This window comes from Petromyzon marinus, chromosome 80 (genome assembly GCF_048934315.1).
Source record: "Petromyzon marinus isolate PM22_M1 ecotype Great Lakes invasive population chromosome 80, UKy_Petmar_22M1.pri1.0, whole genome shotgun sequence".
NCBI classification, from domain to species: domain Eukaryota; kingdom Metazoa; phylum Chordata; class Hyperoartia; order Petromyzontiformes; family Petromyzontidae; genus Petromyzon; species Petromyzon marinus.
The window spans coordinates 11,494,551-11,509,550 of NC_133746.1; the positions used below are offsets into that span (position 1 = coordinate 11,494,551).

The 15,000-nt window shown below is 43.0% G+C and overlaps 1 protein-coding gene across 5 annotated transcripts in view; it reads right to left on the reverse strand.

Annotated features, from left to right (window-relative positions):
• The window catches only part of PPP1R11 (protein phosphatase 1 regulatory inhibitor subunit 11), a 26,647-nt gene extending 24,881 nt beyond the window's left edge, over nucleotides 1–1,766 (reverse strand). Inside the window, exons 1-2 of one of the 5 annotated variants that reach the window (XM_076057266.1) lie at nucleotides 1,045–1,766; nucleotides 857–978 (exon numbers count right to left, since the gene is read on the reverse strand). In XM_076057266.1, coding sequence (XP_075913381.1) covers nucleotides 857–919 — 63 coding nt within the window. In that variant the 5' untranslated portion in view covers nucleotides 920–978; nucleotides 1,045–1,766. Of the gene's footprint in view, nucleotides 1–856 lie in introns of all 5 variants that reach the window. The other 4 variants (XM_076057265.1, XM_076057263.1, XM_076057262.1 and 1 more) reach the window with 4 other exon arrangements.
• Between the last annotated feature and the right edge of the window lie 13,234 nt (nucleotides 1,767–15,000).

Genomic DNA, 15,000 nt, shown 5'->3' on the forward strand with positions numbered 1-15,000 from the left:
CACCACCACCACCACCACCACCACCACCCCACCACCACCATCACCACCACCACCACCCCCACCACCACCATCACCACCACCATCACCACCACCACCACCACCACCACCACACCACCACCCACCCCCACCACACCCCACCATCACCACCACCACCCCACACACCACCATCACCACCACCATCACCCCACCACCATCACCACCACCACCACCACCACCATCCACCACCACCATCACCACCACCATCACCACCCACCCCACCATCACCACCACCATCACCACCACCACCATCACCACCACCACCATCACCACCACCACCACCATCACCACCATCACCACCACCATCACCACCACACACCACCACCATCACCACCACCATCACCACCACCATCACCACCACCACCACCACCACCATCACCACCACCATCACCACCACCATCACCACCACCATCACCACCACCACCATCACCACCACCACCACCATCACCAATCACACCACCATCACCACCACCATCACCACCACCACCATCACCACCACCATCACCACCACCATCACCACCACCACCATCACCACCACCATCACCACCACCACCATCATCACCACCATCACCACCACCACCATCACCACCACCATCACCACCACCATCACCACCACCACCATCACCACCACCATCACCACCACCACCATCATCACCACCATCACCACCATCATCACCACCATCACCACCACCATCACCACCATCACCACCACCATCACCACCACCATCACCACCACCACCATCACCACCACCATCACCACCACCATCACCACCACCACCATCACCACCACCATCATCACCACCACCATCACCACACTCACCGCCTGCTGCTCAGTGACCGTGAGGCTTTGCTCGCCCACACACGACTCGGACATTGCCTCCATCGCCCACCTCGTCCACCTCCTACTCTACCTCGTCCACCTCCTACCTCGTCACCCTCCTACTCTACCTCGTCACCCTCTCGTCACCCTCTCTCACCCTCTACCTCGTCACCCTCTACCTCCTCCACCTCTACCTCGTCACCCTCTACCTCGTCACCCTCTACCTCGTCACCCTCTCTCACCCTCTGCCTCGTCACCATCTACCTCGTCACCCTCCTACTCTACCTCGTCACCCTCTACCTCGTCACCCTCTACCTCGTCACCCTCTCTCACCCTCTGCCTCGTCACCATCTACCTAGTCACCCTCCTACTCTACCTCGTCACCCTCTACCTCGTCACCCTCTACCTCGTCACCCTCTACCTCGTCACCCTCCTATTCTACCTCGTCACCCTCTCTCCCCCGTCACCCTCTACCTCGTCACCCTCTACCTCGTCACCCTCTCTCACCCCTCTACCTCGTCACCCTCTACCTCGTCACCCTCTCTCACCCTCTACCTCGTCACCCTCCTACTCTACCTCGTCACCCTCTACCTCGTCACCCTCTCTCACCCTCTACCTCGTCACCCTCTACCTCGTCACCCTCTCTCCCCGTCTACCTCGTCACCCTCTCTCCCCGTCACCCTCTACCTCGTCACCCTCTACCTCGTCACCCTCCCCCTCTACCTCGTCACCCTCTACCTCGTCACCCTCTACCTCGTCACCCTCTACCTCGTCACCCTCTCTCCCCGTCTCTCTTTCCGCCAGCTTCGCTCTTCTCCGGCGTCTCGCGACCAACCGGCGGTGACGTCACCCGTGCCCCTCGGATGGGCGTGACGTCACCCGTGCCTCGGCGGGGGCGGGGCGGGTGTTCGTGACGTCACGCGGGTCGAACGCGACGACGGGGTGACGTCAAAACCACGTCGTCGGGACTTTGAGCGTGGGTGACGTCACCGCGCGTTCGACTTCAAGCGCGTGCCATCGCGATTACAATGGATAGCCCCCCCCCCATTGTAATGTGTAAGCGTGTTCATTCATCACAACGGGCATCCATTGTATATGTTATTACAATTATATGCGTTCATTAATCACAACGGTATACCCGTGACCCCGTGGCCCCGTGGCCACGTGACCCCCTTGCCTACGTGACCCCGTTGCCCCGTGACCCCGTTGGCCACGTGACCCCGTTGCCCACGTGACCCCGTGGCCACGTGACCCCGTTGCCCACGTGGCCCTGTTGCCACGTGACCCCGTGGCCACGTGGCCCCATGGCCACGTGACCCCGTTGCCCACGTGACCCCGTTGCCCCGTGACCCCGTGGCCACGTGACCCCGTTGCCCCGTGGGCCCCGTGGCCACGTGACCCCGTTGCCCACGTGACCCCGTGACCCTGTGGGCCCTATAATGCGATACACATCGTGTTTGACCCTGACTGGTCTCCACCATTGACAGCAGCCTTCCCTAGGCCCCAGTCTCGCCACCAGCGCGGCACCGGAGAAACGCACAGGATGAGGATGAGGACATTACCGCACATTTCAGAGCATCTCGGGCTCGGGACGACCAGCTGCATCTTGAGATTCCTGTTTTCGGCCAGTAGCAAAGAAGTTATTTTTAAACTTTGCGTGGCTGCACGAAATTTAATCTTTGTTTTTTTTTCGGTAAAGCCACGTATGTGGAAGTACAATAAAATTATATTAAAATAAAAAAAAACGCAATCCAGAAATTTATATTTAAAGCTTTCGTGACTGCAGTCATTCATATTCTTATAAAATAACAAAATATCTTATTTTATTGTTTCCCTTCAACGTGACTTTACCGAAAGAGCTAAGAATAATAATCCAGAAGTTGGAACGCGAAATTTAACACTCTTCTGAAATTCGTGCTCCGCCAGGAAGTGTCTAACCGCGTTGTTGGCCAGACTGGTTGTGCTTCACGTAATGTTTTTTCAGGTTTGTTGAATTCTCGTCTCTCATCTCTCTTTTTTGTTGTTGTATTCACCTCCGTGATTTCTTCTTGACACCTGATGAAGGTCGCTTGCGTCGTGATCGAAACGTCGTGATTGTTTCGTTTTAATGTAATTTGACCCTGACTGGTCTACACCATTGACAGCAGCCTTCCCTAGGCCCCAGTCTCACCACCAGCGCGGCACCGGAGAAACGCAAAAAAACGCGCCACAGGACGAGGACATTACCGCACATTTCAGAGCATCTTGGGCTCGGGGCGAGCAGCTGCCTCTTGAGATTCCTGTTTTTGGCCAGTACCAAAGAAGTTATTTTTATAGCTTTCGTGACTGCACAAAAATTACTCATTGTTTTTTTCGGTAAAGCCACGTATGTGGAAGTACAATAAAATTATATTAAAATTAAAATAAAAAACGCAATCCAGAAATTTTGATTTAAAGCTTTCGTGACTGCGGTAATTCATATTCTTATAAAATAACAAAATATATAATTTTATTGTTTCCCTTCAAAGCGACTTTACCGAAAGAGCTAAGAATAATAATCCGGGAGTTGGAACGCGAAATTTAACACTCTTCTGAAATTCGTGCTCCGCCAGGAAGTGTCTAACCGCGTTGTTGGCCTGACTGGTTGTGCTTCACGTAATGTTTTTTCAGGTTTGTTAAATTCTCGTCTCTCATCTTTTTTTGCTGTATTTACCTCCGTGATTTCTTCTTGACACCTGATGAAGGTCGCTTGGGTCGTGATCGAAACGCCGTGATTGTTTCGTTTCATTATAATTTTATTGTGTTTCTACGTGCGTGAGCAGTAGCAAAGGACTTAAAATAAGAACAGCGGTCGTGCCCTTTCTCTGCCTTCGCCCTTGCGTGTAGGCGTTCACACGTCAAATGTGAAACGTTTTACAGGGATTCCCGTGGTCTGCGTTGATCGCACGCCGCGTGGCTACTCGGCGGTGAGCACGAAGGCGAGCCCTCTTCCTACTCCCCGGCACTTTCGGTAACGTCGCGCGGGTATCAAATGGAACGTTATGCCCTCTCCGTGACTTTACCGGAAGAATCAAAGAGCGTGGATTTCCCCCTCGCAGTCACGGAAGCTCCAAACCACGGATTGAAACCTCCTCTCGGTTTCAGGTTTTCTTATTTTGACGCTGCCAATCAACAAGACGAGAATGACGGGTCCCAAATTTTGATTTAAAGCTTTCGTGACTGCAGCAATTCATATTCTTAGTTCTTTCGGTAAAGTCACAAAGTCAACGTGACTTTACCGAAAGAACTAAGAATATAACGGGTCCCGTTTTGAATTCGCAATTTTCACCGTCAGCACAATTGAGGTTTTTTTTGCGCAATTTCTCGGGGAGGGCCGGGGAAAATGCCGCAGTTTTGGGATTTCTCGCGATAAAGGCGCTGTGTGTGTGTGTGGGGGGAGGGGGTATATTGGAAATCGCCAAAACTTTTTTTTTTTAAATTCATAATAAAGGTTTTTTTGGGGGTCAGATCGCGTTATTTATAAATGTGTCGTAACCCTCCACCACCCGACACGGACAATCAGCTAAATAAAAAGTGTCACGTTGACAAAAGAGACAAAATCGTTCGCTGCTTTAGCCCCAACACCGGTGTGTTGTTGAAGAGTGAATCCACATCGTGACACTTTTTATTTTTTACTGATTGGCCGTGTCGGGTGGTGGAGGGTTACGACACATTTATAAATAACGCGATCTGACCCCCCCCCCCCCCAAAAAAAAAACCTTTATCGTGATTAATAACGTTGGTCGCGAAAGCTTGCTACGTGTTAAACTGTTTTTTTTGTTTTCATCGTTAGATTTTGAGTGAAAAGCCTCTTGCCACGGTGACCGCAATGCCTTTGTGAACCTCGCGAGGTTGCGATTTCTTTGACCCCCCCTTCCACCACCGTTCCTTCCCCTTAATGCGGCGACGTTCGCCGCCGCGGTGGTCAACTCGCCGGGGCCTACGTGACGTTTTGTTGTTGTTTTGTTGTTGTTGGTTGTTGTTGGTTGTTGGTTGTTGTTGTTGTGTTTGTGTGGCCACGTTGCCTCGCTTGCAAGTTGTCCGACAAGCCAGCGTGGAAGACGCTGAGGGTGCATCCGGTGCCGGGCGAAGGCAGCGGCGGGGGGCCTGCAGCGTGCGCTATGAAGGGGCCCCCGGATGTCAAAAACAACAAAGCGCTTGGCTGTTCAAAACACGCAAATGTTTCACTTGCACGGCGAAGCGATTGTCATTTTTTGTTAATTTGCTATACAGCCGGATAATACGACGCAAATCGCGAACCTTAAACAAACACCCCAGTCATATTCTTGGTTCTTTCGGTAAAGTCACCACGTAGAAGGGAAACAATAAAGTAATAAAAATATAAAACAATTTCCCTTCTACGTGACTTTACACCGCTGTTATATTCTTGGTTCTTTCGGTAAAGTCACCACGTAGAAGGGAAACAATAAAGTAATAAAAATATAAAACAATTTCCCTTCTACGTGACTTTACACCGCTGTTATATTATTGGTTCTTTCGGTAAAGTCACCACGTAGAAGGGAAACAATAAAGTAATAAAAATATAAAACAATTTCCCTTCTACGTGACTTTACACCGCTGTTATATTCTTGGTTCTTTCGGTAAAGTCACCACGTAGAAGGGAAACAATAAAATTTAAAAAATAAATATAAAACAATAAAATTCTCACGACGTTTCGACTGTAACACAAGCAATCATCATCAGGTGTTTTATATTCTTATTTATTTATTATTTTATTGTTTCCCTTCTACGTGGTGACTTTACCGAAAGAACCAAGAATATGAATCCCTGCACTCACGAAAGCTTTAAATCAAAATTTAAACACCCCAGTCGTTCATGAAAGTTGAAGGCAGTATAGTACTATAGTAATAGAGCAAGTGCCGGACGAAGCTAAGTGCAGAGCACGTAGCATACGTTATAAAGGTGCCCTGAATAAAATAAAAACTATTAAATATTAAAACACATACATTTTGTAACTTGCAGAATGAAGTAATTGGAATCGCCAACCTTGAACACCCCAGTCGTTCATGACGGCGATATAGTACTATAGTAATAGAGCTAGTGCAGAATCAATGAACCGGAATTGATAATTTGAAAGCGTTTAGCACGGGGCCTTGAAAGTGCGGGGCCCGTAGCTACTACTACATGTGTTGATACTTTCACTACGAAGATTATCCGGCACTGTGTGCATTGTGAGTCGGTCAAGTTTATATATAAAGAAACAAATACACTACACTATACACTACACTACATAATACACTGCTATACACTACACGATACACTACTATACACTACAGTATACACTACACACTACTATACACTACACTACATACTACACTGCTATAGACTACACGATACACTACTATACACTACACTATACACTACTATACATTACACTATGCACTACTATACACTACACGATATACTACTATGCACTACACTATACACTACATACTACACTGCTATACACTACACTATACACTACTATACACTACACTACATACTACACTGCTATACACTATACAATACACTACTATACACTACACTATACAATACACTACTATACACTACACTATACACTACACTACTATACACTACACGATACACTACTATACACTACACTATACACTACACTATATACTACACTGCTATACACTACACAACACACTACTATACACTACATACTACACTGATATACACTACACTATACACTGCTATACACTACACTATACACTACACTACTATACACTATACATTACACGACTATACACTACACTATACACTTCACTACTATACAGGGTACTTCAAAAAAATGTTAACACTTACATGGGACTATTTGGTATTCATGGAATGCGAACGGATAATACTGCGCTGTTAACATGAGAACAAACGTTTTGATAATAGGGTTTTACATCCCTTTTATCTGGCTACAAAACTGACACTTTTTTTTTACAAGGAATAATGTATTGCATTAACCACAATACCTGCGGTCAAAATGCAAATAAAAACACAGCACTCTGATAACGTATGCATTGTTCCCATGCACACGTTATCAGAGTATGAGTTGTATCAATGCACACGTTATCAGAGTATGAATTGTATCAATGCACACGTTATCAGAGTATGCGTTGTATCAATGCACACGTTATCAGAGTATGCATTGTATCCATGCACACGTTATCAGAGTATGCATTGTCCCATGCACACGTTATCAGAGTATGCATTGTATCAATGCACACGTTATCAGAGTATGCTTTGTATCAATGCACACGTTATCAGAGTATGCGTTGTCCCATGCACACGTTATCAGAGTATACGTTGTATCAATGCACACGTTATCAGAGTATACGTTGTATCAATGCACACGTTATCAGAGTATGCATTGTATCAATGCACACGTTATCAGAGTATGCGTTGTATCAATGCACACGTTATCAGAGTATGAATTGTATCAATGCACACGTTATCAGAGTATGCGTTGTATCAATGCACACGTTATCAGAGTATGCTTTGTATCAATGCACACGTTATCAGAGTATGAATTGTATCAATGCACACGTTATCAAAGTATGCGTTGTATCAATGCACACGTTATCAGAGTATGCGTTGTATCAATGCACACGTTATCAGAGTATGAATTGTATCAATGCACACGTTATCAGAGTATGCGTTGTATCAATGCACACGTTATCAGAGTATGAATTGTATCAATGCACACGTTATCAGAGTATGTGTTGTATCAATGCACACGTTATCAGAGTATGAATTGTATCAATGCACACATTATCAGAGTATGCATTGTATCAATGCACACGTTATCAGAGTATGAATTGTATCAATGCACACGTTATCAGAGTATGCGTTGTATCAATGCACACGTTATCAGAGTATGAATTGTATCAATGCACACGTTATCAGAGTATGTGTTGTATCAATGCACACGTTATCAGAGTATGAATTGTATCAATGCACACGTTATCAGAGTATGCATTGTCCCATGCACACGTTATCAGAGTATGCGTTGTATCAATGCACACGTTATCAGAGTATGCGTTGTATCAATGCACACGTTATCAGGGTATGCGTTGTATCAATGCACACGTTATCAGAGTATGAATTGTATCAATGCACACGTTATCAGAGTATGCATTGTATCAATGCACACGTTATCAGAGTGTGAATTGTGTCAATGCACACGTTATCTGAGTATGCATTGTATCAATGCACACGTTATCAGAGTATGCGTTGTATCAATGCACACGTTATCAGAGTATGCTTTGTATCAATGCACACGTTATCAGAGTATACGTTGTATCAATGCACACGTTATCAGAGTATGCGTTGTCCCATGCACACGTTATCAGAGTATGAATTATATCAATGCACACGTTATCAGAGTATGAATTGTATCAATGCACACGGTATCAGAGTATGAATTGTATCAATGCACACGTTATCAGAGTATGCGTTGTATCAATGCACACGTTATCAGAGTATGCGTTGTATCAATGCACACGTTATCAGAGTATGAATTGTATCAATGCACACGTTATCAGAGTATGCGTTGTATCAATGCACACGTTATCAGAGTATGAATTGTATCAATGCACACGTTATCAGAGTATGTGTTGTATCAATGCACACGTTATCAGAGTATGAATTGTATCAATGCACACGTTATCAGAGTATGCATTGTATCAATGCACACGTTATCAGAGTATGAATTGTATCAATGCACACGTTATCAGAGTATGCGTTGTATCAATGCACACGTTATCAGAGTATGAATTGTATCAATGCATACGTTATCAGAGTATGTGTTGTATCAATGCACACGTTATCAGAGTATGAATTGTATCAATGCACACGTTATCAGAGTATGCATTGTCCCATGCACACGTTATCAGAGTATGCGTTGTATCAATGCACACGTTATCAGAGTATGCGTTGTATCAATGCACACGTTATCAGGGTATGCGTTGTATCAATGCACACGTTATCAGAGTATGAATTGTATCAATGCACACGTTATCAGAGTATGCATTGTATCAATGCACACGTTATCAGAGTGTGAATTGTGTCAATGCACACGTTATCTGAGTATGCATTGTATCAATGCACACGTTATCAGAGTATGCGTTGTATCAATGCACACGTTATCAGAGTATGCTTTGTATCAATGCACACGTTATCAGAGTATACGTTGTATCAATGCACACGTTATCAGAGTATGCGTTGTCCCATGCACACGTTATCAGAGTATGAATTATATCAATGCACACGTTATCAGAGTATGCATTGTATCAATGCACACGTTATCAGAGTGTGAATTGTGTCAATGCACACGTTATCTGAGTATGCATTGTATCAATGCACACGTTATCAGAGTATGCGTTGTATCAATGCACACGTTATCAGAGTATGAATTGTATCAATGCACACGGTATCAGAGTATCCATTGTATCAATGCACACGTTATCAGAGTATGAATTGTATCAATGCACACGTTATCAGAGTATGCGTTGTATCAATGCACACGTTATCAGAGTATGCATTGTATCCATGCACACGTTATCAGAGTATGCATTGTCCCATGCACACGTTATCAGAGTATGCATTGTATCAATGCACACGTTATCAGAGTATGCTTTGTATCAATGCACACGTTATCAGAGTATGCGTTGTCCCATGCACACGTTATCAGAGTATACGTTGTATCAATGCACACGTTATCAGAGTATACGTTGTATCAATGCACACGTTATCAGAGTGTGAATTGTGTCAATGCACACGTTATCAGAGTATGCGTTGTATCAATGCACACGTTATCAGAGTATGCGTTGTATCAATGCACACGTTATCAGAGTATGCTTTGTATCAATGCACACGTTATCAGAGTATACGTTGTATCAATGCACACGTTATCAGAGTATGCGTTGTCCCATGCACACGTTATCAGAGTATGAATTATATCAATGCACACGTTATCAGAGTATGAATTTTATCAATGCACACGGTATCAGAGTATGAATTGTATCAATGCACACGTTATCAGAGTATGCGTTGTATCAATGCACACGTTATCAGAGTATGCGTTGTATCAATGCACACGTTATCAGAGTATGAATTGTATCAATGCACACGTTATCAGAGTATGCGTTGTATCAATGCACACGTTATCAGAGTATGCGTTGTATCAATGCACACGTTATCAGAGTATGTGTTGTATCAATGCACACGTTATCAGAGTATGAATTGTATCAATGCACACGTTATCAGAGTATGCATTGTATCAATGCACACGTTATCAGAGTATGAATTGTATCAATGCACACGTTATCAGAGTATGCGTTGTATCAATGCACACGTTATCAGAGTATGAATTGTATCAATGCACACGTTATCAGAGTATGTGTTGTATCAATGCACACGTTATCAGAGTATGAATTGTATCAATGCACACGTTATCAGAGTATGCATTGTCCCATGCACACGTTATCAGAGTATGCGTTGTATCAATGCACACGTTATCAGAGTATGCGTTGTATCAATGCACACGTTATCAGGGTATGCGTTGTATCAATGCACACGTTATCAGAGTATGAATTGTATCAATGCACACGTTATCAGAGTATGCATTGTATCAATGCACACGTTATCAGAGTGTGAATTGTGTCAATGCACACGTTATCTGAGTATGCATTGTATCAATGCACACGTTATCAGAGTATGCGTTGTATCAATGCACACGTTATCAGAGTATGCTTTGTATCAATGCACACGTTATCAGAGTATACGTTGTATCAATGCACACGTTATCAGAGTATGCGTTGTCCCATGCACACGTTATCAGAGTATGAATTATATCAATGCACACGTTATCAGAGTATGCATTGTATCAATGCACACGTTATCAGAGTGTGAATTGTGTCAATGCACACGTTATCTGAGTATGCATTGTATCAATGCACACGTTATCAGAGTATGCGTTGTATCAATGCACACGTTATCAGAGTATGAATTGTATCAATGCACACGGTATCAGAGTATCCATTGTATCAATGCACACGTTATCAGAGTATGAATTGTATCAATGCACACGTTATCAGAGTATGCGTTGTATCAATGCACACGTTATCAGAGTATGCATTGTATCCATGCACACGTTATCAGAGTATGCATTGTCCCATGCACACGTTATCAGAGTATGCATTGTATCAATGCACACGTTATCAGAGTATGCGTTGTATCAATGCACACGTTATCAGAGTATGCTTTGTCCCATGCACACGTTATCAGAGTATACGTTGTATCAATGCACACGTTATCAGAGTATGCGTTGTCCCATGCACACGTTATCAGAGTATGAATTATATCAATGCACACGTTATCAGAGTATGCATTGTATCAATGCACACGTTATCAGAGTGTGAATTGTGTCAAATGCACACGTTATCTGAGTATGCATTGTATCAATGCACACGTTATCAGAGTATGCGTTGTATCAATGCACACGTTATCAGAGTATGAATTGTATCAATGCACACGGTATCAGAGTATCCATTGTATCAATGCACACGTTATCAGAGTATGAATTGTATCAATGCACACGTTATCAGAGTATGCGTTGTATCAATGCACACGTTATCAGAGTATGCGTTGTATCAATGCACACGTTATCAGAGTATGCATTGTCCCATGCACACGTTATCAGAGTATGCGTTGTATCAATGCACACGTTATCAGAGTATGCGTTGTATCAATGCACACGTTATCAGGGTATGCGTTGTATCAATGCACACGTTATCAGAGTATGAATTGTATCAATGCACACGTTATCAGAGTATGCATTGTATCAATGCACACGTTATCAGAGTGTGAATTGTGTCAATGCACACGTTATCTGAGTATGCATTGTATCAATGCACACGTTATCAGAGTATGCGTTGTATCAATGCACACGTTATCAGAGTATGCTTTGTATCAATGCACACGTTATCAGAGTATACGTTGTATCAATGCACACGTTATCAGAGTATGCGTTGTCCCATGCACACGTTATCAGAGTATGAATTATATCAATGCACACGTTATCAGAGTATGCGTTGTATCAATGCACACGTTATCAGAGTATGAATTGTATCAATGCACACGTTATCAGAGTATGCGTTGTATCAATGCACACGTTATCAGAGTATGAATTGTATCAATGCACACGTTATCAGAGTATGTGTTGTATCAATGCACACGTTATCAGAGTATGAATTGTATCAATGCACACGTTATCAGAGTTTGCATTGTATCAATGCACACGTTATCAGAGTATGAATTGTATCAATGCACACGTTATCAGAGTATGCGTTGTATCAATGCACACGTTATCAGAGTATGAATTGTATCAATGCACACGTTATCAGAGTATGTGTTGTATCAATGCACACGTTATCAGAGTATGAATTGTATCAATGCACACGTTATCAGAGTATGCATTGTCCCATGCACACGTTATCAGAGTATGCGTTGTATCAATGCACACGTTATCAGAGTATGCGTTGTATCAATGCACACGTTATCAGGGTATGCGTTGTATCAATGCACACGTTATCAGAGTATGAATTGTATCAATGCACACGTTATCAGAGTATGCATTGTATCAATGCACACGTTATCAGAGTGTGAATTGTGTCAATGCACACGTTATCTGAGTATGCATTGTATCAATGCACACGTTATCAGAGTATGCGTTGTATCAATGCACACGTTATCAGAGTATGCTTTGTATCAATGCACACGTTATCAGAGTATACGTTGTATCAATGCACACGTTATCAGAGTATGCGTTGTCCCATGCACACGTTATCAGAGTATGAATTATATCAATGCACACGTTATCAGAGTATGAATTGTATCAATGCACACGGTATCAGAGTATCCATTGTATCAATGCACACGTTATCAGAGTATGCATTGTATCAATGCACACGTTATCAGAGTATACGTTGTATCAATGCACACGTTATCAGAGTATGAATTGTATCAATGCACACGGTATCAGAGTATGAATTGTATCAATGCACACGTTATCAGAGTGTGAATTGTATCAATGCACACGTTATCAGAGTATGAATTGTATCAATGCACACGTTATCAGAGTAGGAATTGTATCAATGCACACGTTATCAGAGTATGAATTGTTTCAATGCACACGTTATCAGAGTATGCTTTGTATCAATGCACACGTTATCAGAGTATACGTTGTATCAATGCACACGTTATCAGAGTATGCGTTGTCCCATGCACACGTTATCAGAGTATGAATTATATCAATGCACACGTTATCAGAGTATGAATTGTATCAATGCACACGGTATCAGAGTATCCATTGTATCAATGCACACGTTATCAGAGTATGCATTGTATCAATGCACACGTTATCAGAGTATACGTTGTATCAATGCACACGGTATCAGAGTATGAATTGTATCAATGCACACGTTATCAGAGTATGCATTGTCCCATGCAGACGTTATCAGGGTATGCATTGTATCAATGCACACGTTATCAGAGTATGCGTTGTATCAATGCACACGTTATCAGAGTATGAATTGTATCAATGCACACGTTATCAGTGTGAATTGTATCAATGCACACGGTATCAGAGTATGAATTGTATCAATGCACACGTTATCAGAGTATGAATTGTATCAATGCACACGGTATCAGAGTATAAATTGTATCAATGCACACGTTATCAGAGTATGAATTGTATCAATGCACACGGTATCAGAGTATCCATTGTATCAATGCACACGTTATCAGAGTATGCATTGTATCAATGCACACGTTGTCAGAGTATGCTTTGTATCAATGCACACGTTATCAGAGTATGAATTGTATCAATGCACACGTTATCAGAGTATGAATTGTATCAATGCACACGTTATCAGAGTATGCATTGTATCAATGCACACGTTATCAGAGTATGCGTTGTCCCATGCACACGTTATCAGAGTATGCATTGTATCAATAAACACGTTATCAGAGTATGAATTGTCCCATGCACACGTTATCAGAGTATGAATTGTATCAATGCACACGTTATCAGAGTATGCATTGTATCAATGCACACGTTATCAGAGTATACGTTGTATCAATGCACACGTTATCAGAGTATGCGTTGTATCAATGCACACGTTATCAGAGTATACGTTGTATCAAAGCACACGTTATCAGAGTATGAATTGTATCAATGCACACGTTATCAGGGTATGAATTGTCCCATGCACACGTTATCAGAGTATGAATTGTATCAATGCACACGTTATCAGGGTATGAATTGTCCTATGCACACGTTATCAGAGTATGAATTGTATCAATGCACACGTTATCAGAGTATGAATTGTATCAATGCACACGTTATCAGAGTATGAATTGTATCAATGCACACGTTATCAGAGTGCTGTTTTTTTTTGTGGTTAATGCAAGACATGGTCCCTTGTTAAAAAAAAGGTGTCAGTTTTGTTGGCAGATAAAAGGGTAAAAAAACCACCTACATCATAGACCTCCTTTGCCAATACCAAAATGTAATAATAATGGGGGTTTTTCCCCTTTTTTCTGGCAATAAAACTGAGACCTTTTCAACAAGGATTCATTAACCACAATACCTGCAGGCAAAATGCAACCAAAAAACACACACACTATGATAGTATACACGATGCATTATCCTTGAAACTGATTGGTCCACCACCAAGGGACGGCTTTCTTTTGAGCCTCGACCCCATTTGTGCTCGACCAGATGACGCCGGAAGGCGTTACACACAGCTCAAAGACAATGCCACTATCATAGTATGTGTGTGTTTTGTTTTTACATTTTGCCTGCAGGTATTGTGGTTAATGAATCCTTGTTAAAAAGGTTTCGGTTTTGTTGCCAGAAAAAAGTGGAACAACCCTTATTATTATATTTTGCTATTGGCAGAGGTCTAATGATGATGTAGATGCTCACCCCGAGCGCCTCATTACTTTGATAGCGGCATTGTCTTTGAGCTGTGTAAACGCCTTTTGGCGTCATCTGATCGAGCACCAATTGGGTCGAGGCTCAAAAGAAAGCCGTCCCTTGGTGTGGACCA